The sequence below is a fragment of the Brachycentrus maculatus genome, unplaced genomic scaffold, assembly GCF_059751285.1.
Source record: "Brachycentrus maculatus isolate JH-2025_06_01 unplaced genomic scaffold, ASM5975128v1 h1tg000326l, whole genome shotgun sequence".
Lineage (NCBI taxonomy): Eukaryota > Metazoa > Arthropoda > Insecta > Trichoptera > Brachycentridae > Brachycentrus > Brachycentrus maculatus.
Genome location: NW_028281075.1, coordinates 37,506 through 62,500, shown reverse-complemented (window position 1 = coordinate 62,500; position 24,995 = coordinate 37,506). Strand labels below are relative to the sequence as shown.

General features: G+C 30.9%; 1 protein-coding gene across 2 annotated transcripts in view; it reads right to left on the bottom strand.

The window, feature by feature from the left end:
• Window positions 1–24,995, bottom strand: part of LOC148304167 (uncharacterized) — a 35,651-nt gene that overhangs the window by 8,537 nt on the left and 2,119 nt on the right. Inside the window, exons 2-4 of one of the 2 annotated variants that reach the window (XM_088268681.1) lie at window positions 8,235–8,326; window positions 3,546–3,783; window positions 2,613–2,752 (exon numbers count right to left, since the gene is read on the bottom strand). In XM_088268681.1, coding sequence (XP_088124807.1) covers window positions 2,613–2,752; window positions 3,546–3,621 — 216 coding nt within the window. In that variant the 5' untranslated portion in view covers window positions 3,622–3,783; window positions 8,235–8,326. The remainder of the gene's footprint in view (window positions 1–2,612; window positions 2,753–3,545; window positions 3,784–8,234; window positions 8,327–24,995) is intronic. The other variant, XM_088268680.1, reaches the window with a different exon arrangement.

Below are 24,995 nucleotides of genomic sequence, written 5' to 3'. Positions count from 1 at the left end.
CATTTATTTATTATGTGCAATTTCTATGTAATAAAGTAATATAAATTAACCGCTTGAAGAGGAATCTACCTACGTATAGGAATTCAGTAATTCCCATGCGTGATTGAAAAAACATGATTTTTCAGGAGAACGTTTTTAAAGTTTAAATATATATAACAACGTATTAAAAATAAATTACAAGCCATCCTTTGAACTTTTTACTGTGCAACAGATCTTTTTAGGTAAAACCTGAAGGTTTTTTCTTCATTTGAAAAATATTAAGTATATTTAAAAAACTAATTAAAGAATACCATTTCTTCAAAATGCAAAAACAACACTTTCTGCCCTGTAGCGGGTAAATATTAAGTTAAAAACATGCCTCTTTTGCTGGGATAAAGTACATTTTCTGGGCATTACGAAAACACGCACAACTGAAAATTGACGTTTTTTTATTTATGACGTTCTTGAAAGGAGTGAGCGATATTTTATGTATATCTACTCCATATATTTGTTATTTGGACTATCGAGCATCTCTACAATCGTGATTTACCATTATAAACAGGACAAGATACTCGAATACATGTATTTGTGACTAGTAATTATAAACAAATTTTAGAACTCTGAACTAACATCGGAACATCAAAAGTAAACCGATAGCGATCGTTCGCCATATTTATTTACGAAACAGTGCAACTTTAATTTATTTACCACTGCGGCATATTAATTTTACTTCAAAAGATTAAATTAAACAAATAAATATTACGTTGTCAATTAAGCAAATGCACAAATAATTTAAAAGCACTTCATTTATTTCCATTCAATTTACACGAATAAGGTGGTACTAATAAACAAAGCTAATTAATACAACGTTTCAGAGGCGTACTTGATTTCATTTAATAACCAATACAGAAAACATAAATGAAATAATCATTTTGTACAATAATATTTTTTTGGTGATGGTGAAACTCTTTTAAGAATTAATTTAAAGCTTAATAAATAGAAATTTAAAAGAAAAATCAGCGTGGTGTTAGTTTAAGAGTGGAAATAAAAAAAAAAATCGTATTCACAATATGTTATGTATTATGTTCATCGGTTTTTTACTGCATTCAAATACAAATATTTGTATACGTATTCGTTTAGTAAAATTAGGAATCCATTGATTTTCAGCCGCAATCAATATTATTTATTTTTATGTGTGTATTATTTTTTTTTGTACTGACATTTCTTGGTGGAACTGCAAATCATTATCAGGCTGGTGATGTCAGTAACGACGAAAGCCAGTCACTGGTTTAAAAAAATATGTGGAAAAAGCTATCATGTATACTGGTAGATGTTATTTTATTATATTAACTACTTTTTATGAGTATTAACACATGATGTGACATGTTCAATAATTTTTCATGTACCAGATATAAGAGCTAGGCTCTTATCTGTATAGCACCTTCAAAAGCCAAGGTTTTAAGATCTGTATGCGATACGTTTTCTGCTTTCTCTATTAATGGAAATAAAGAAGGCGAAAATATAAATAACATCTCAAAATAGTTTTTTTTTTCTTGCGTGTTAACAGTTTTTTATGAATATTTGGAAATTCTAAATGGGAAAGATACGTTAAAAAAAAACAAAAGATCCGCGATAATTTTACAGCTAAAGATTCCCATGAAGAGACGGTTTGTAAACTGGATGACTGAGAATGGTCTCTTATACCCATATTTAGCCATAAAACCGTTACCATATCCGCGAGATCTCGAAACTTGAATCGTCAAGGCATCTTAGAAGTTTGCCAAAGCTTCCGATAAAATATTATTTTTGCCTTATCAGCAAGACTATATTGAATGCTCGACTGCTATGCATTCAGACTGATAATAAAGTAATATAAAATAATTGCCAACTCACTGGTATTTGGATTTAAGTATGCGATAATTTCTGTCACAAACTAAAGATAATAATGTTTAAAATTTATTAGATTTCATTTCACTAAGGTAGGGATTAGATTTCATTTCACTAAGGTAGGATATAGCCAAAAGTTAACAGTTTAAAGATAGGCACTACATTTTATTTGTTATTTTAAATATCGATAAAAATAAGTTTTATAAATAAAGTAATTTTTATTTATCGTTTTGCCCCTCAAAAATCGTCATCAATAATAAAAAAAATACATATTCGGCGTGGGCTATTAGGTTTTAGTAAATAAATCTATGTTTCCAAATAGGGTAGTACGATTATTTAAAATAAAGAATATGCATTTTTTTACATAAATCAAATATCGCCGTTTTAGTCGAAAACACTTTCCAAACGAATAAGTTAATCGTTTAAAAAAAAGATTTTTGTTTATTAATAAATATTTAAAATTTCTACCTATCAAACACCACATTACTCTCCGTATTTTCACTTAATTGTCTATTTTAATTTATAATTGTCTATTTTAATTATTTGGCGCCAAGAAAATACTCGACAAAATAGCGTGAGATTTAATTTGTTGATTTTTTTTTATGTGAACTTTTTATGAAAAATTATCGGAGGAACGTGGTTTTTATATTATAAAATACTTGATTTATGGATCGTTAGATTCACTGCATTAGGATCTAAAATATCGAATTATGATCAATTTAGATGCATTATGTAAATAATGTGACCTTGCACTCGAAGTGTGCGTCTTGCCATGTCGCCATCGTGGTAGAGAAGTAATAGCAGCTATTCCCGAGCCTGATGAAGTCTGGAGGACACACATAATACATGGAACGGTTCTGCTGACCTTCACTCGATGTCGCCGCTCCTGTAACAGAGAACAATTGCTTTCAATTTCAATACATTTAGTGTTTATACAATTTCACACACGTGTTCACTAACATAACAGCCATAAATCTTAATTAATTTAAACACATTTTCATAATTGTCACTTGTGGCCGTGCTATCAGTGAAAACATATTTTTAAATGTCTAATACAAAATATTCCAATATGAATTCGTAAAAAAATTCGTATGACTTATAAATATATTTAAAATGATTAACATCAATTTTGACAAATATCTCAAAACTAAGAAAATGAGTATTTCAACAATATTGGTTAGGGTTGTCACAATTTCTGGATTTCCTATCGGGTAGGTTTGCTTACAGGGCCTCATTTTTTATGTCGACAGGAGTGGGAGAATTTTTTTTTTTCAGAATTTTCAAGACTTTTCAGGGAGAAAATTTGATCTATTCAGTTATTAGGTTTTCAGAAAATTTTGATAAATCTTTTACCATCAGAACATTTTTTTAATTTTTGGAATATCGCTGTCAAAAATGGTGACATATACCGACGTATTATAAAGAATGGCAACCCTAGTTTAGTATAGTCAGGACTATAGTTTTTTTTTATTTATTTTTAGAGAATTTATTATTGATGTGTTGAAAACTAACAAAAAGAACTTATTTTTATTATAAATCTAGAATCTAAAATTTCATACTACATGAGATGAAATTTAATCAATCTATATTTTTTAAAGCGATTTTTTTATTGTGCGTAAAAAGGTACCAAAAGTTGATTATGTTGTAAGTACATACATTTAAATATTTTTATTACTTACCATTTATAGACGACACGAGGTACGCTGAGATGAAGAATAATAAACTATTCAGACGATATGTTTCGTAAGTACCCATTTTTTCGATTGTATCAAACAGTTTTATTTCCAAGAATTAATACATTTCATTTCTTAGTCTTGTTTGTTTGTTTTCTCATACTTTCGAATGCGCTTCTTCCTTTTCTTGCATCAGACCTGTCTCCTTTGAAGTTTGCGAGATGTGGACTGGACATCCGATTTTCTGGAAAATTAAATTGAAAAAATAGTAGAGAAAGCCAGATAAAACCAATGTTAAGAAAAAAACATTTACAGATGCACGTTTGAATAAATACATCGCGTTTAAAGTTACATCACAATGATGGTATTGGGAACTGTGTAAAAATGAAAAATTAATGTCGGTTTGCGTGAAAAATATTTATTACTTTAAATTTAAGTAATTTATTTAAATCCGTTATATCACTTCTTATTTAAATGAACAGTCAACAATGCTTTGATATAAAAAAACGATCAAATAAATTAATTTTCTGTTTGGTTTGACTCCATTAGATCGGAAATAAAAATAAAATACGCAAACAATTGCGGATGAACTTTTATTAAACGCTTATATTAGTACACACATCGCTCACTCCTTTCAACAACGTCATTCATATATGAAAAAACTAAATTTTTCAGAAGATCGTTTTTAATGTTTAAAAATATAATGAAATGTATCAAAAATAAATATCAAGCAACTTATTGAACTTTTTACTGTGCAACAGATCTTTTTAGGTAAAACCAGAATGTTTTTTCTCCATTTGAAAAATATTTAGTATTTTCAAAAAAATAATTAAACAATACCTTTTTTTCAAAATGCAAAAACAACACTTTTTGCCCTGTAGCGAGTAAATATTAAGTTAAAAATATGCCGCTTTTGCTGGGGTTTATAATATTTTCTGGGCATTCCGAAAACAAGCACAACTGAAAATTGTCGATTTTTGATTTATGACGTTCTTGAAAGGAGTGAGCGATATAAGTATATTTTTAAATATTGTAAAAACATGTATTTTTAATTGTGTGAATGCTGGAAACAGAGTGAATGGTGTACTGAAATATGTTAAAGCAAATAAAAGCTTAAGAGTGAAAGCTAAATTAGTAGTACACAATGGAGTCGTGGTACCAACCCTAATGACGAAGAATTATAAAAAATAAGTAAAAATTGAATAACTGAAAAATGACGATTTTTTTATTTATGACGTTGTTGAAAGGAGTGAGCGACATATCCATATTTTTTTTTTAATGAGAAGGCTATAAGAAAACTCGCCAATAATGTCCACATTGAGAAATATAAAAACAACTTAGAATGTGTCAGATACGAAGTATATATGTTTTGTAGGTCAGTTATGATTGATGTGTCGAATACAATGGAAGATATAATTCGTGGGTAAGTCTCAATGTTTAACAATGTGTGTCGTGTAGGTAATATGCATAATACTATAGATATCACTTAATTATGTGTCTGTATTTAAATTAAATTTGGTGATATTTTTAGGTATTTCATTTTAGGATATTACGAGATATTTTTAAAACTAATGTGATTCATAATTTCATATTATTTTTGGACATCTCATCAAAGATGAAGAAGAATATGGATGTCTGGGCATTTACGGGGCTGACGACCGTCATAGGCTGATTTAAGTGATCACTTTACACACGTGTAACATTCACCAATTGTACTCATTATTGACAACCACACTACTCAAATTTTTGGAAGTTCTATACATATGAACCAATTTTGAAACATTGTTCTTGAATCATTGGTGAGATGAAAAGAAGCTTTTTATTGAGCAGAAACTCTTTTTTATAAGTATGTGAGGTCCGAATCCTGGATTATAACACACACATGAGAAACGCCAGAAAATATCATTTTCTATTATTTATGCTTATAATTTGACCAGATAATTTATTTACAACATTTTGAGTGTGTCCAACGAATGTGTGTACTTGTTCACAAAACCTGGATTATCTCCAATTACAGGAGTTATTTTCATGAAAATGACTCCTGTAATTGGAGATAATCCAGATTTTGTAGACAAGTATTTGGACACACTTAAAATGTTGTGATTCATTATTAACTGTTCATTCTAATTTCAGACGAAATATTTTTCGAGAAATATTTATGACATCACCGATGATAAGCTTATTTTTAAGATGAATTCATAATATTGAGAACAGAAAAATGTACTTGTATCTTGTGCCTAGAGCCGACTTTTATTTCTGTACACATTTTGTGACTATGCCGACAGTCATGGCTAAAACAATACTCGCGAATTTGGTGTTTCCTTTTTATAGTACATATTTATTTTCAAACCGGAATCGGCGCGGCCATACGTTTTATTTTATTTTTACGACTTTGACGTTTCTATTATTTGATCTCGATCACCCGGAATAGCACTAAAACATTTTTTGTTAGCAGAAATTCACGACTTCGGTTCCGGATCAGGGCTTAAGAAATGCTTTGAAGATTGTCGGTCGCCATGATTTCATATTCCCGTCTAGGCCTCACGAATGGATAAATTAATAATACGTATAATAAATTATGATTGAATATCTTTAAATTATTTAAATGATTACAAAAAAGTATTTGGTGTATGTATATGGACGAGTATTTTCCTGCTAAATCCGATTAGCTATAGAATACAACTATATGGACAGTTGGACAGGGATAATGTCACCTCCATTCGAGGAGGTTTACGAGAGTAAGAAGCTCGTTTACTTACTTGCTATTGCGAACACGAATTAGCTGCTGGCCTAAATAAATTGAGTACACAAGATATATTTATGTGTTCGTGTCATGAACAACATGGTATGTAAATCTTCAGAATAAAATCTAAACGTTGAAAGTCGAAAGGCGTAAAATTGAATAATTGATGGGTTTCAAGCATAATTTAAAAAAACATGATTTTAAATTAAAACATCTTCTGTTCAACCTATATTTAGAGCATTAGGTCAAATAACATCGTCATTGAAAATGAACTTTTCTAAGAATTGGACCGTATCACCAAAAGTTATTAATTTTATGCAAAAACTATATCGTAACGGCTTCAGACCTGAGAGTATTTTCCTAGTATTATTTAAATATTTTTTTTTTGAAACCACACCGGATTATTGTATACGACATTTTCCCGCCAAAATACGGGAAACCAATTTTTAATGTGTATCTCATAAGACACATTGGGACATTAGGTCTTAATATGTACTTAATTTTACAAATAAATCAATTTGAAATATAAGACATAATTAAAGCATTTTATTCATAAAATAAGAAATTCTGAAAAATATTGCACATTTCTTAAAACCTTTTAATAACTTTTACCCACATCAAACCCCCTAAAACATGTTGATTTCTTCCGATTAAAATGCCGATATAAACGATATATTAAAACTACATTAATTAGATTATATTGTTGTATTAGATTCCATTACATATATTTTAAAATACATATTTGGAGTATATATACCAAAGTTGTCCATTCCATTTCATTTTGAGAGGACCTTGTTATGTCTCTTAAAGAAGACACTGGAATTAAGAAAGGAACGCTATCCTGCTGTAATACACTGAATTGAATTATTCATAACATTGTTGGCGTGTTTACACCTACTTTATTACAATATTTGAACAAAATTAATCGATTTCTATCAGCTCAGCCCGCAGACAACTTAACCAAATAGAATAATCTAATTATTCGATTAAAAAAGCGGGAAATAACTGCAATTATGTGAAATAAAATGTAATTAACCTTAGTTAATTTAATTTGTGATTTGTCGTTTAATTTGTAGAACTCCATTTTTATTTATGTTTTAATTGTTAAATAAAACACAGATTTTTTTGAGTCCACTAAGTTGTATTTTATTGTTAAAAAACATTAAAAAAAATAATAATTGTTTCGCCTAGTACATTCATTTGAAAATTTCATGACTAGCCGAAACAATTGTCAAAATATTAATTCTTATGTTTTTTTTTTACAATAAAATACAACTCGAGTGAATGCTGGGAACAAAGTGAATGGTGCACTGAAATCAGTTATAGCAAATAAAAACCTATCAGCGGAAGCTAAACTGGCAGTGCACAACGGAGTCCTGGTTCCAACTCTAATGTATGGAAGTGAAACATGGAGATGGCAAAAGAAGGATGAAAGTAGACTGAATGCAGTCGAAATGCGATCTCTCAGAAGAATGTGTAACAAAACGATGTATGATAGATGTGCGAATAGTGAAATAAGGAAGGAATGCAAAGCTGAGATAAGCATTATCGACAAAATTAAGAAAGGTGTGTTGAGATGGTTTGGACATGTAGAACGAATGAGTGAGGAAAGAACGATAAAACAAATTTATAAGGCGAATGTAATTGGGAAAAGAAGCAGAGGAAGACCGATCAGGTATGCCAAATACTTGAAAGTGGTCAGGTTAGGAGTCGTAACAATCGGCGGGTATGTATGAGGAGATGCATGAACGTGGAAGAGGCGAAGAATGTTTGCAAGGACAGAGTGGTGTGGCGCTCTATTCTCTCTGCCTACCCCTGCGGGGAAGCGGCGTGATGGTTAGTTAGTTAGTTAGTTAGTTAGTGAAAATACAACTCAAAAAATCAGTGTTTGTTCTAATAATTTATACACAAATTAGTTTATTTATCCAAACTAATAATTTTGGTGAACATACTTGTTAAATGACTGTTGACATAATTTACACAATTTGGTAGTTGAATAAAGAAACGTGTGCTGTGCGTTCGACGCGAATCTACTGCTTATTCTCTGAAAACATTCGAGTTATTCTTTACACATCGGTTACGTTTATGACAGCTGTTACAACTTTGACTGCCATTTGTAATTAAATTTCTTAGGTTCCTTTTACTTATTAGTATTTCTGTATTTCCATCATGTTTTGGACTATAATCTATTGTGGGTTATGATCATTTCTGGGAACAATTTCCACATCACTTTTCATATGCTCGTTTTTCATTGAAATTGAACTAGAGTTATTAATAATTTATCTCATATTTGAACGTCAGTTTAAAAAACAGCTTATTTTTATATATTTATTAGTTTACAACATTTTGAGTGTGTCCAAATACTTGTTCACAAAATCTGGATTATCTCCAATTACAGGAGTCATTTTCATATTATTTTTTGACATCTCATCAAAGATGAAGAAGAATATGGAAGTCTGGGCATTTACGGGGCTGACGACCGTCATAGGCTGGAATTTTACACGTGTGTAAAGTGATCACTTAAACCAGCCTATGACGGTCGTCAGCCCCGTAAATGCCCAGACTTCCATATTCTTCTTCATCTTTGGTGAGATGTGAAAAAAATTATATATTTATTAGTTCACATGTAAATCATGGGCACACTACATGGATACACACATAAATACACAGTTTATATTCTCAATTTTCAAATAAGATTCGCATATTAATATTTACATATAATTTGCATATTATATTCAACATCAAACTAAATCGACTTCTTGCGTAGGTACTCAGTATATTTTAGAACAGCAGTAATACGCGTTTGCAATAATGCACGGGCATGCCTGTTTAAAATTTATGTTTAACGGAGAGTCAAATCCATGTTTCATTAAAGCTTAAAACATAATCGAAGAAGTAAATAATAAGGCTACTGAAAAATCAACTATTACATGATTAGTTTTGAAATCTCATTAAAGATGAAGAAGAATATGGAAGTCTGGGCATTTACGGGGCTGACGACCGTCATAAGCTGGTTTAAGTGATCACTTTACACACGTGTAACATTCACCAATTCTACCCATTATTGACAACCACTCTACTCAAATTCTTGGAACTTCTATATATATGAACCAATTTAGAAACCTTATTAAACCTTATAAATCACTAGAACTTCACTAGAGACACCTATTGGTGAGATGTAAAGAAGCTTTTTACTAAGCAGAAACTCTTATATTAGTATGTGAGGTCCGAATCCTGGATTATAATCACACACATGAGAAACGCCAGAAAATACCATTTTCATTTTTATTATTAAGCTTATAATTTGACCAGATTATATTTGGACACACTCAAAATGTTGTATTACACGATTAGCTTAAAACATAGTAGATATGTAGTATTTTTTTTACAAATCGCAAATCAATTGCGCCATTTTTATTACATTATTTAAATTGACACTCTTCTCGATCGATATAAGCACTTAATTAAAGTAAAGTAATATATTATAATTGGTGTATTTTATTACCGGTAAACACCAACGCGAGACATTAATGAATCTTTATTAATGCCGGTCAATAAAATTTACATATAACACTATAAATATAAAACTTTTCAAACGACGGAGAAACGCGAATTGAATAAAAATCGAACTATTTTTAACTTTCAAGTGGACAGTAGTTCTCCTAGTAACGAATTGAACGAGTCTACAATACAGATTTAAAAATATATATATTTTCACTCAAAGATCGGATCTCAACTCTTAACACATATATTTTTATCGACAAATGGGCAAAAGACTTTTTAAGTGTTTTTTTTAAACTAAACAAATGTTTTTGAGGACTTTAAAAAAGGTCATTTGGAGATGATGTCATAATAAATTAAAATTTTTAATGTAATTTTAAAAATTAAGTATTGTAACGGATGGCAACTTTTTTATCGTAGAAACTCTATATTCTGATTTGTATATGTAAAGTACCTGGGTAGTTTATATTAATAAACTTTATTTCTCAGAAGATGTATCTCAGGTTTTATAACCACACTCCTATATCATCCCGTTCCCGATAAGTTATCACAAAAACTAGTTACCGCACGTTTTTGATCTTGTACAGTGATTCATAAAGTGGACAATATTTGCACCCCTACATCCGATGCCTGTGCGTGCCGAAGGGATCTAGAGAGATCTAGGGGGATCTTACGAGGATCTAGAGAGATCTAGTCCCACTGGCCTTAAATGGAAAATTTTTGTGGGGATTGCGGTCCCCAAAAAATAAATAAACAACAACTTAATTAAATTACCAAGTCCGCCTCCTTAGTGTAATGGTCAGCACGCTCGGCTATCGTTCTGGAGGTCCCGGGCTCGATTCCAAGGGGGGGTCAAATAATATAAGTGATTTTTTCACTGTAATATTTATTCAATATTACCCTGGATTGGTACTTGAAGCGGAGGGCTGATTACGTTTGCTTCAGGTGTAAACGATCAAGAAAACTCTGCGTTTATATGCAGCAGTGCCCTATGCACCATTGGGGTGCAGATAAGGCTTTTATTATTATTATTTAATGAAATTAAGAATTTTCTTGAAAACTAATTGTTTGCTTCTTCTTGAAATGAACTTAGCTTCAAACTCCAAGGGGGCGTGGATCAAAACAATAATTCTAAGGTCTAGATTCCAGATACTCGAAATTTCTACATTGACCTTCATACATTACGTTCTTCTTACATTATAAGATAACTTATGTGGTATAGAAGTCAACAATGGGTGTGAGGTGTGATAATCATATACCTATACGGAAAGTACATTTGCTAAAATAGTCGAGTTATGTTCTCATGGTTAGTGTCGGAATCTTAAGTCACAGTTTCTAGGTTCGAACCCACTCTACCAGAACTTCATCACCATTTTTAAAAACTGCCGCTTAACCTTCAAAAAAATATTCTGTATATATAATAGTACACAAATATTTATCATTTAAAAATATCTAGATTTTAGTATTGATTGATAATTTTAAGTTTTATACAAACGATAAATAACTGTCTGAACGTAAATAAGTAAATATTTATAAATATGTTTCTGATACAACGTAGTTCTTCGACTAATGCATCAGGAAAAGTATTTGTTTTGTGTTCAAAACAATTCCATATATTTGAATGTAAAATAAGTAAATTCCAATGGAAACTACTACCAGGAATTAATTTACTAGCTTAAAACTGCTCTCAGGCGGCGATCGAAGGAACTGGGTTTCTCGGATGAGAAGCGTGGATAATTCCAATCCTACCATGAAGAAATCATGAAATAAAGATAGAATATGAATAGAGACGTGTTCTCTCACACCAGCTTTACGCCTTTTTAATGTTAAATAAAACGCAAAGAAAATAACTTACAATGGGATTGTCAGTAAAACAACAAAAGAGAGATTTTTGCACTTAAGATAGGAGTGTAACTCAAAGATCTGTAAATCATGTGTAAATCATACGAGAGTATTATCTTGTAAAATCACGACGGTAGTGAACATTTTTCAATGCTAGTAAAATACCATATTATAATTTTACGTTATGGTGTAGATTAATGAGATACGCGGAGAGGTTTGACAATTTTAAAAATGACTGCTTTGAATTGTAAATAATCTCTTCATAATAACTATCTCTATATATTATACTCGTTTTTTAACTAAAGTAATTACATCCTGTTTTGAATAAATTATTTTAAAGGTCTAGGTTTCGAACAAATGAATTTCACACAAAATGCATTGACTATAAAAACACATTAATGTTATTCAATGTCACTGAGTATTTTTGTAATGGTAATAAGCTAAAAAATGTAGTGTCCAGCTCTATGTTGTCTTTTAACAGAATGACACCAATAGTGACGTAATTATGCAATTATTCGCATATAGTTCATTAAAAAAATGCTTTTGAATTATTAAAATAAACTTCATTGATGTTTATGCGTGGTATGGTATTTGGAATGACAGCGTAAGTGGCGGTGCTGATATTTGATCAGCGAATGAGTGGCCATGGGATTTATTGCAGGTTTAATTGATGGGCATCATCGCTGAATATAATCCGAAGTACGCACAATGTGCTGATTGAGGAAACGAGGCTATAAACAAATATTTCCGAGGAAGGCTACATAACGAGAACATGTCATAGATCGGTTGTTTGTTTCCAGCTATTTATAAGTCGGCTCCTCGTCGAGGCGTTCTGGAACGCGTCGGCAATTATTCTCGGCAATCGTTTCACTGCAGATTTGGGATAAATGCTAAGTGTCTGCCGACGGTGGCGGTGTAATGAACTTGCAAGAATGTCCAAAGCTGACAAGACGAGAGACAAGACAAGACCTCTCCGCAGTAATTGCAATGGAGGATAAAAAATACTCATGTCCACCTTGTGACCAATATGCTCGCGAAGAGAAAGGATTCTAGAATCGGCGACGTAAATTTTAAATAATAACTACCTTATGTTAGCGGTTTTGACTATGCATCATAAATCAATCATTATTTATATTGGTTTCAGTTTCTCTATTTTCAGAGTGGTATTCTATACCTAAAAAGGCAGAGACCACCTTCTAACTGTCGATGTCTGATAATTTTAAATTCGAGAAATATATTCACATTATTAAATAGGATAGGGGTAGATATTTAGAACAGTAAGTAAAACGAAAACACAGAGTCGCATTAATCCACAAAATAGTCAAATAGTCAAATATCATAAATTCACGAGCGAGTATAAGCAACATCTTTCGGTAGTTTATTTTTTTGTCTCTCCAAACGATCCTCGATAAATCCACAGAAAAATACGATGAAAATAGGTTAAAGCTTTATCCTTCTCAGATATTTTAAGATTTATCCTTAAATGATTATCATATGAAAATATTGCGATTTTTTCTCTCTCGTTAATGCTTGGAAATTGCCATGCGATTTTTCCGGCCACTCATTTAAAATTAGTCATTTTTAAATCAATATCAATTTTATTCTTTAGGAATTTTACACTTTAGCCCTGTCCAACTTGCATGAGGTTGTACGAGTGCAGGAAATCTACCCCAAGTCTCCTAGTCATCGCTACTATTCTCCATTTTCTGTCTACTATTCTTCGTCCATTTACAATCTTATATAATATTAATGTCCTTCACTGAAAATTTTCTTCGTTAGTACTGGTATTTCTATAGTAGACAACACACTACTTACACTTTCTGCAATCTCTGATAGTTTGACTAAAGCAAATAAAATCTCCTCTGCTCTTAACCTGTTTATTTAGAAAAATATCGTAAAAATTTGCTTGTGTACCTTAACGATAACAATGCGATGTTAGTGATAAGGACTCTCACATACTCGGAGTTATGTTATCAGCGAGCTTACTGTTAGCTATAATTAGTGTCATATGTGAGCTAAACATATTGCGTAATGTTTTATTGCATCTCTGGAATTTTGTTCTTCCGTACCTACTCAGTATGTATGCCATATAGTACATAGCCCGCATTATACCACACACTTCACGCACCATAATCTCCTTGGAACCGCACTTACCATAGTGATATCCGTACCATAGGGGATTTTCAGCTCTAACACTGATAACTTGTACATCAAGGTAATGAGCTAAAGTATTGTAAACCAATTTTTGCGTATTGTATATTAGTCTCATTTGTATTGTACATAATTGATGCAACATTTCTCAAATATATTTACAAGAGGTGTGCATAAAGGGTAACTGATACATTTTCGGTTACCAGGTTGATGATAATCGTTGTTTTTTCTCAGTTTATATTTCTTTTCAGCTTAAGGCCTAATCCAATATATGATAAACCACTACTTAATTTTCGTTAAACTCAGGATGCATTTAACGTAATCGAATTTTTCGTATTCGAGTTTTTCCTCGAAATACAGTTTTGAAAAGAAAGGAGTTATTGAAAGGTAAGGAGTTAAAAAAAATAATTAAAATAAATATTATAAAAAAAGTCAAATTCCAAAATACATTCTTTAAAAAATAAACAGTGCGGGCATATGTGTGGCTCTCCGCGTAGCCGGTCGTTTTCTGAATAGGATGTTTGCGAATTCAGCCTTAATTAAATTGCGAGATGTCGATTATCCCGCCTTAACGTAAACTCTTTACTTACGACTGATCTATGCTTATAAAATTATTGTAGAAGAAAAAAAATAGAATACTTAATAGAATAATTAAATTTTAATTTACGTACTACTATTAAAAAACTTTTTATTTTCAACGACTTTGAAATAAATTTTTTGTATATTTACTAGATCTAATTTTAAAAAATGGCACTTAAACCAGCCGATGCCACCCCTTTGAATGCCCAGACTTCTATACTACCCTCGTATACAATTATGGTTCGTCACTCTTGCGACATATTCTCGATTTTTTATATCGAAATGAAAGAGAACAGTAAATTGAGAGATTTCGTTCAGACTCGTCAGATTGTTCATGCGATCTGCCGACAGTAGCAGTACAGGTGAACGTTTTCTATAACTGAACGTTAAATAGAACATTGAACTTTGTGATTTGAGCAATGGCCGAAACGTCGTAAAATTACATTACATGTTATTACGCATCAATTGTTTAGTTGACGGATTGGTACGAGTATTATCAATTTCTTGCCTGATTCAAAATAATGCTTGATCCATAATTTTATGTAAAAATTATTTGATTTTTGTCAATGACTTGGTTTTGAATATTCAAATCGCAATGTGAAATTTATATGCGTCTTAAAAAACACGGTTATTCGAAATGCATATATATTTTTTTATTTCTTTGTAAAATATTTTTTTTTCACGTTATTTATCTGCGGAATATAATAAATAAAAAATAAGAACTCTTTAAATGGAAAATTATCAGCCTAATACAGGATGTTTTTTCCAAAAATGTTTAAAATATTAGCCAAAGAATAACACCTACCTAGATAAAATACATAAATTTGACGAAAAATGAACTTAAAACTTCAAGAACGGTAGTAAAATGGCTTAAGTAATGATGCTGCAGAGGCGGTCAAATTATATTTACTTACTAATTATAATCGTTGCAAATATGTATATCTGCAAAGAAAATAACTAACTAAACATCACACCGCTTCTCCGCAGGGGTAGGCAGAGATAATAAAACGCAACAACTGTCTTCGTAAACAACCTTCGCCTCTTCCATATTCGTGCATACCCGCCGATTATTCCGACTCCTGACCTGACCACTTTCAAGTAGGTATATGAAATACTTGATCATGCCAAGTTTTCCTCTGTTTCTATTACCAATTACATTATCTTCATAAATTTCTTTTACTATTCTTTCTTCACTGATTCGATTCACATGCCCAAACCATCTCAACACACAATTCTTTATTTAAAATTTATACCATAAGTAAAAGTAGAAGCTTAATAAACGTCGTTATTTAGGAAGATTACGATTTACACACTCAGCTATAATTGAGTAGTCCACTTGCAAACCACGTTATTTTGCATAACGTGGTTTGCAAGAAAAAATTAAGTTTTTTAGAGTATACTCCAATCGGTAGAAAATTAAAAATACTAACGTCCATTGTTGGGTAATATATCTAAAATAAAACAAGGTTTGTTGGATTGAATTCTACATTTATTTATGTATATGTTAATACGTGACGCGCTTCGTCTTCTTAGGACATTATCAAACATTGAGTGTTTGATTATGTCCTAAGAAGAAGAAACGCGTCACGAATTAACATAAATATACATAAATAAATGTAGAATTCAATCCAACAAACCTTGTTTTATTTTGTATATATTACCCAACAATTCAATATGGAATTCTACCAACTGTCTGCATTTACAATAAATAAATTAACGTCCATATTTAACATAATCTGCCAAAACTCGTTAAGTTAGGAATAAAATGGTAAAGAAAAATCAATACTCTTGCAAAACTCGCAATGCCGATCAACACTTCACTTTCTAAAATTTCCTAAAAAAGCTCAAATCGATAGGATATTTAATATTCTACCGGCTACCGCTATTGGCTAAAAAACTTAATTTTTTCACATAACGTGGTTTGCAATTGGACTACTCAATTTATATACACTTATGTATGTAGATACATACTCATATTTTAATGTATTCATGACCAAAGAATTTCATGAATTATTTTAATTTGTTTATAAATGCATCAGTATTTTAAAACGGATTGCATTTCTAGTATCTTATCTGCAAAGAATTGATTGAGAGTGGGTTGAGTTTATGTTTCTACCATTAAAAAACCGACGTTAAGTAGGAGGGCAGGTTTCATTGCAAAGGCGGATAAAGTAAATACTGTTTAACAATATGAGTTTTCCGAGATGCATTTCTCTTTATTCAAGATTTATTCAATGTATAATAAGGCACTACTTATTCGTTCATTATAAATATGTAATGTACTTTCTTCAGCATTGCACATAGGATTTATTTTTCATTTCGCGTTGAAAAAATATGATTTAAAGCAGTGGTTTCCAAACTTAATAAAGATTTGCGCTACTTTCAGAAATTAAACTTGTCTGGTGAGCTACCTATACATCCCTCTTTATAGTTTCTTACTATCAGCCCTTATCGTACCATACATAATATTTTTATATAAGTTTAAATAAATTAGAACATCAGATTAACATTAAAAGCAACATTTTAAGCATTTCGTTGAAATTTAGCACATTTTTTATTTATTTTTGGAGTTCAGTAATAAATTTTGTAAATGTAATATCCTATGCTAGATACCGTGTGGCGATCACTAATTTAAAGGAATGAAAAAATATAATAGTAAATCAATTATACATACAAGTATAATATGTTTTTTAATAACAAGGTCGAAGGACATTGAAATTTGCTTTCATCCAATGATTACTGGCCAGCTAGTGATCACATCATATTCTTCTAACGTTATCCGCATCAAATGGTGCATAGGGCATTGCATGGCATTGACGCAATGTTACATTGATCGTAAATTAAATGAGGTCAAGGTAATGCAAGACAGTCTTGAGCTTCAATTACCAGTCATGGGAATATTAAACTTATTTTAGAGTGAAATATAATTTATTTTGATGCTTCCGGGATTTTACCCCTAGGCCTTCAGCATGGTAGCCATATGCACTAACCACTACGGAGGTGGATATATATAATTAAATCATAAACTACATATTCGCATATCTTAGGGCCAAATATCAAATCCCGATTTCAATATAAAATATGTAATCGATTAATGATATTTTCCTTTGAATTCTTTATCAATATTTTTTTTAAATATGTTTTAAAATAATTTATAATGTATGTTTAAAGTCAGATAAATGAGTCTATCTGACTTTAAATGCATTTCTAAATTTTCATCATAATTTATCTTAATGTTGAGGAAATAAATAAAGCTATCGTCACATATTACATATATTTATTACATGAGTGCTTAACAAGTGAACATACTTCCACCGCACATTTTCAATCGTTAAAATTTGCCATTATCTTTGTACACTAGTGTTAGAATGAGCTATAATAATTATATTTAGCATAGAGTTTTTAATGGTATTTTAACGTCAATAGCTCGTTTGAAACAGAAATACTCGCTCACATTATTATGCGTATTCACAAATACTGAAAATATTGGATCTAGTAACAAGAACTACATACAAAAAATTAAATAGATGAAAGCGGTCTTCGACCCCTATATTCTACATTTACCCAGTTTTAATCATCGTTAAATTAATAAATAAATTAATAAATAAATTACTTAATAAATTAATAAATAAATTAAAAAATAAATCAATAAATTACCGGAGCTGTAGACCCGTGTGTCGAAAACAAATAGCAAAGGTGGATAACTTGGATGAGGAGGGTGAGGAGGGTAAGGAGTGGTCCATATTTTTTGGATAGAGATTTTGTTTCGAGTTTAAATATTAACAAGATTTACTAAGACGGATATACGACTGCAAAATATATTTTATAGAAAAACATGGTAGGTAAAAATCGATTTTTTACTAGGCGATACGCATCCACTCGTTCGTACAAGTCATCGGAAAGGATTTGGGTTGATTTAAATATCATGTGATCTATAAATTCATGTCAAACCTCTGTTCTTTTGGAAATATTATGCAGAGAGAATAAAAAGCCACCCGATTAACTTTTTGACTGTATTCTATTTTTCTTTTAATATCTCTGAAAAAAAAATATTATGAAAACTAAACCTGGATAATCCGTATGTACAATTTTACATCACAAATACAATAATCTGTATGTATTTATAATTTTACATAATAAATTATTATAACTACTTGTTAATGATACCTCGTTAAATTCCCCTGTTATATGTTAGGAATTTGAATAAATTATGTACTGAAAATATCAGAGTAGGTATATTAAAACTGCATATATCCACTTATACACTGAGAATTTTTGTTTAGTTTAAAAAATCCATTTATATGTTAAAATAGACACCATTAAAAATACTGAATTTCTGTGAATCATATTTTTTAGCACTTAAAGGCATCGCATCGTAGTATTTAAAAAAAATACTTACTTATGTCACTTACAACTCCTTACTTACTTACGAATAATATAGTAACAAGAAAATAGGATAACTTTAATTAAATGTCGTTTTCACTGTTAAAAATCCGTTAATTTAATTTTTGAAGCTCTTCATACTGCAAATATAATTGACGCTTTATGATTTTTATAGCGTCAAAGCGCCCTAGAGGTATGTAGAGTATAATATTTTACGAAAATAGCTTAATATAATTTATCTCAATAATTATAATAATTTAAAATATGATTATAATAATTTAATATATATAATTTATCTCAATAATTATAATAATTTAAAATATGATTGGATTACTGTGGTTCAAGTAATGCAGGGTAGATCATTTAGTTAACTGGATAATGAGCAATATATAAACCAATTAGTTCCTATTTCCGTTAGAAAATAGATGAAAATGATGAAAGGAAATCAAATATGTATGTAGAAATGCGGTCATTCGTCGGAATAATACGACGTACGAGATGCAGAACGCACACTGCAGATAATACTACGTATACATATTCAGATTACTTTGTATTTTCATAATGATCAACAATACGCGCTTGTTAGTTTTGACGAGTATTGCGTATAAAAGTTATAGTACGTTGCGAATACATATGGTAGAATTATTAAGGTTAAGTAGTCGAGTTTACCATCTATTTGGCGCTCGGTTAAACGTTTGGCTTTAGAAGTCGATAGAAGGAATACATCACCACCTGTCAATTAAAAACTCAGGCATGAAAAATATATACATATGTATGAGTCGCAAAAAATAGTGTATTGTATTTTCGTTAAATATACATGATGTTTCAGCCCAATCCTTATGTTAAAAATAAAAAATTAACTAATTTCTCATGACAACCTAAGATTTTTTTACAAAGCAAATTTAGTGTGAAAAACACATTTAAATTATACATACTCTTAACACATTTACAAATTATTTTACATTTATCAACTGATATGGGTGCTTAATATTCAATCCAGACGTATGGTAAATCACGCTTCATAGAAAATGTAATACTTTTTTACCATAGCGCTCTCAAAAACTGGATTAAGTATATGGCTACAGGAAAAACCAGAGAGTTTTATTTAAAAAAAAAACAAATTTTTATGACCAACATTATAAGCCTGCATAAAAAAAGAAAAAGAAAATAGTGGAATAAAGTTTTTTTTCTGAATATTTGTCAAACTGGTTTTTATTTTATTTTTAAATACAACCAAAGAGTAATATCGCTTACAAAAGAAAAGCCTAGGTCCACAAAAAATAATTAAAATTTAATATTTAATAAAACCATTTAACAAATTACGTCAAATCAATTTAAATACTTAAAACAATGAAAAAACAAAAAAAATCTCTATTAATTTTATTTCTTATTAAGTTTATTAAATTAAGGCTATTTTATTATGTTTTATAATTTACTTTTACAAATTAAAAATTATTTGTTTTTAGTAATTAAATTAATACATACGTAAACTTTTATTTTAATCCTGGAAGGAAAGTAAAGGAAATAGATTAGTGTAATTAAGAAAGAAATTTTATTTATTGTTTTGGCATTAACTTTGTGGTAAGTCATGTTACAATGATTAAAGAAAACACTTGTTTTATACCACTTGAGAAGTGGCATAAAACAAGTGTTTTCTTTAATCATTGTAAGAAAGAAATTGTTGGTAGAAAAAATAAGAAAAGTGTTGATGCTGAGTTAGCTGAGTTTAAATTAGGTAGAACGTGATAATACATATTATTTGATGTTTTAATTGGCAGTTCATACATGAAAATAGTTTTATGATCTTCTCCTAACCCTCATCCGCACCCGATGGTGCATAGGGCACTGTATCATATAAACGCAGTGTTATCTTGATCGTTAGTTGATACATGAATGAAAGGTGATCAGCTCTCCGCTTTAGGCACCAGTCCAGGGTAATATTGAATAAACATTGGAGTGAAAAAAAATCACTTTTATTTATTTGATCCCCCCTGGAAATCGGAATTTTTATGATCAATGACTACAATTGTATGCATCCTTACTAAGACTTGATATATTAAATGCATGTAAATAAGTGGCGAAGAAAAAATATTTAAATCAAGTAATTCAATGTTATTTCATTAAAGAAAGTAAAACTGGATCGAGTGTCAAGGTGACAATATCGACCTCTTGACATTCGATATCATTTCTAAAAATATAAATCATGATATAGCAGCAAAACAGTTATGATTAATGGCATAAAATAACGTTATCTTAATTTTTAATTTATAACGGAGTACGAAAAAATATGCAATTCGTAATGGATCTGTCTGTACACATATTATTTAATCTGTAGTTGTAGTCACCACTCCCTATATGTAAATGGCGGCATTTTGTTTTGCAAAAAAAAAACAACAAATAACATTGCAAAGCCCTCTGTTCGTCGACCGTATATGGAAATGAGGTCATGGAAGAATTAAAGTCTTAACTTATAAATGTTTGGAAATACATAATGTTAATGTACAATAAAACGAGCCTATATGCCATCGATCATAGAAGGGATTTTGCCAGACTTTATCTGAAAGCTATCTCGGTCACGAAAAAATGCAGCTGGAATTCACGCTCCCAGACGGAGTGAAATAATTTCACGATCGTATAAGTATCTTCAGTATATATCAAGCCGTTTGCCCTGAACGGAGCGTCCGAATTGCACCTGAACCGCTACAAGATGGCGACAAATAATAGCAAAGCCGTTTTAGAATACTTTTCTATCTAAGGAAAGCCAGAGAAAACTAGGAGCGAGCACCTTCTGTTGCTTATAGAGAGTTCGGGCCTACTACGATAATAAATAGTAGCGTCAACATTTTGAGTGTGTTCAAATACATGTTCACAAATCTGGATTATCTCCAATTAGGAGTTATTTTTTATATTATTTTTGACATCTCAACATAGATGAAGAAGAATACGGAAGTCTGGGCATTTACGGGGCTTACGACCGTCATAGGCTGGTTAAGTGATCACTCTACACACATGCAAAATTCACCAATTCTACCCATTATTGACAACCACACCACTCAAATTCTTGGAACTTCTATGTATGTGTAGGACCTCCGCAAAATTCCTTTAAATGCAAATATCTGTTCCGTTTACTGTATTCTATCAAAATATTAATGAAAGTTGCGACAAAACGTGACACATAAAATTCACAAGCTAGAATTCCTGATTACTTAAAAGTATTTATAATGGAAAAGTAACGTTTTAGCACGGACCTCCACATATATTGTTGAAATTCGAAAACATTGTTTTTGAATTCACTGGAATTTCACTAGAGAAATCTATGGTGAGATGAAAGAAGCTTTTTTATTGTGCAGAAAATCTTTCATTGATATGTGACGTCCGAATCCTTAAATGCCCAGACTTCCATATTCTTCATCATCTGTGTTGAGATGTCAAAAAATAATATATAAATAACTCCTAATTGGAGATAATCCAGATTTGTGAACAAGTATTTGGACACACTCAAAATATTGTAAATAGTAGCATCGTTTACTAACTGCTTCGCGTACCGTATTTAACATGTAACTGCAGAGCAGGTGTCAGGAACGTATTGTAATAGAATGCATACATACCAAATACGACTAGTCTGTAGCTATTATGTATAACTAATTTATAATTATCACGATGGCGGGTGGCTGTTCCGAATTGCAGCCGAATTACATCACCCCGATAGATTAAAAACCTCCAAATAAAGAACATTACGCAATGCAGAACTAAAACGGAGTAGTTATAAACACGGAATGTTTAGGCCTGTTTTACAGCCGTATAAATATGTTAATTAGAAAAGCATTTCCCTGTTCCGAGCCGATTAAATGATTCGGTACTAAACATTTGGCATTTGGGATTTGGCATTTGGCACGGGATATAAAGAAACCGCCAGTTTTCAAAATAGTATCCCGGCCCCCCATTATTAACCTAATACCGATAATTTATTACGGACTCGCGACTCGCGACCCAGTTCGCGGATTATTTGGCAAACCGGCGCAGTGTCGTTTTGCCCGAATATTTTTTTACCTTAATGTTTATGCGGAAAGGAACTCGGGCATGATTTTGTATTATTTTGTTTATTTATTTAATATAGTAAAAAATATATACAATTTCAATATATTTCTATACAATCATATAATTTTATTCATTGATTCGGCAGTCACTTTGTGGTAAAATCTATCCATTTTTAATTTAAGTTTTACTTCGATGCCTTCGGGATCATTTTTCAAACACAGTACGGTGTTTAAAAATAAAAGTGGTCCATTTTTTGGATCCATTTTTATTAAGTTTTACTTGGTAAAATACCACTATTTCTTGGTAAACCGTATAAATACAGTGTTTAGAAATGACGCGAAATGTATCGAAACACGTGTCATAGTAATTTTTAAGAAACAGTGGTATTTACTTAGTAAAACCTTAATTAAAAACTTAAAATTTTAGTTGCGCTGAGCCTTTAAAAAAAGTGAATGAGCTCTTGTGCTTGGAGAGGGACTTTTGTTATTGTTGATAGTATAATTTTATATATAAAAAAAACATTACTGGGGAACATATATTTGTATGCTGTGCGAGGGAATTATCTTTTTTAGAATTATCGTTTAGTTTTCTATTGTATAGTCTGTAAATGTTTATAGTGTTCGTTAAGTTTCTTTTTTTTGAGTGTTTGTGTATTTTATATTTTTAATTTCTAAAGGGAGGCTGTTGAGTTTTTTATTCCTAAGTATAATACAATATATAATTTTGTTGGTACTGTTTTGTGTTGCATTTGGGTATTTTAAAATTATATCTTTATCTTTGGGATATGTTTTTTTGTAGTTTAAGTGATTGATTTCTTTAACAAGTTGTATAATCGATGTTTTTGTAGATATATTCTATTCTACGTACTGGAAGTTTTGCAAAAAGGCAATATCCTTTTAGACCACCCTCAGACGTGTGACTGCATTTTTAACGTTCACGCCAATTGACGAGAACGCTGGCGCCATATGAACTTATGGTTTGTATAACGTTTTTCACATATTATGCGAATTTAGCATTATTTATGGCTAAACAGGCAAATACTTTGGCCATGAAGCCAAATTCAATATATTCATATTCACCCACTCGCAAACTCCGCAAACGTCGCCTAACAAAACCGACGCTACGTTTTTTTGTTGATAAGGCTATAAAAATTCTCTTTTTATTTACAGTATGTATCTAATATTGGATATAAAAATTTACATACGTTTTAATAAAAACTGTTTTCATAATACATGTATGTACTTACGCGTACACACGGTAAGAAAAATAACATTCAAAACATTTATAACGATTATATTGCAATTTTCATACTTTAGAGACGTACGCAAGCTATTACGACTCCGACTATGCAATCCCGAGTGCCCACGCCATCGCTGCTATTCTCCATCTCCCGCCTACTGTTTATCCTCTATTATCTTTCCTATACAGCAATAGGAAACCTTCACCCTGAGTTCCCTCACTTACGTCATCATATTCCATATTCCACTCCTCTATCCATGAGTCTAGAGTGCCGGACTGATCACCCTACCATCATAAAACCAACGATCAAATTAACACCATATTAATATGATGCGGTGTCCTATGCACCTTTCGGGTACGGATGGAGGCGAGAGGAAGACGAATTTGTAAATAAATTATAGGGAAATAAGAAATTATTCAGTTCAAATCATGTCTTCATAGAATCACGATCAAATTAATTGCGCTTCGATTCGATGCACCACTAGCGAGCGGATATGGTCAAGAAATATCTTCTTATAACATAGTTTCTTCTGGAGAAGATTTTTTAAATTAATTTTACTGTCTAAAGTTATATTGACAATCTGTAAGATCTAGCTGCAACGGTATTGAGAATTATTCGCTTGGTCAAGGGACACCCCGATGCAATGTCTATTCAAAATGTATTTTCGATTGCTAAATACACAAATTTAAATCATTTGTAAACGAGTGGAGGCTTTATAAAAATAAAAATAAAATACACCAATCATAAATACACCATTTACTTAATCTATTACGTTTTTAAAGCGTGTTTCCATGGACTGCGTGCGCTGTTTAAAAAAATATATATTTATAAAAAATATATTTATTTGGTTCTGGCTTACAATAAAACTGAAATTATGAGCATTTTTGCAATAAATGAGCTGTCGAATATACGAGACGATTTTTTTCATAGAGATGTGTCATTCTTTTACCAGTAGATTCATATTTTCTAATCACAAATT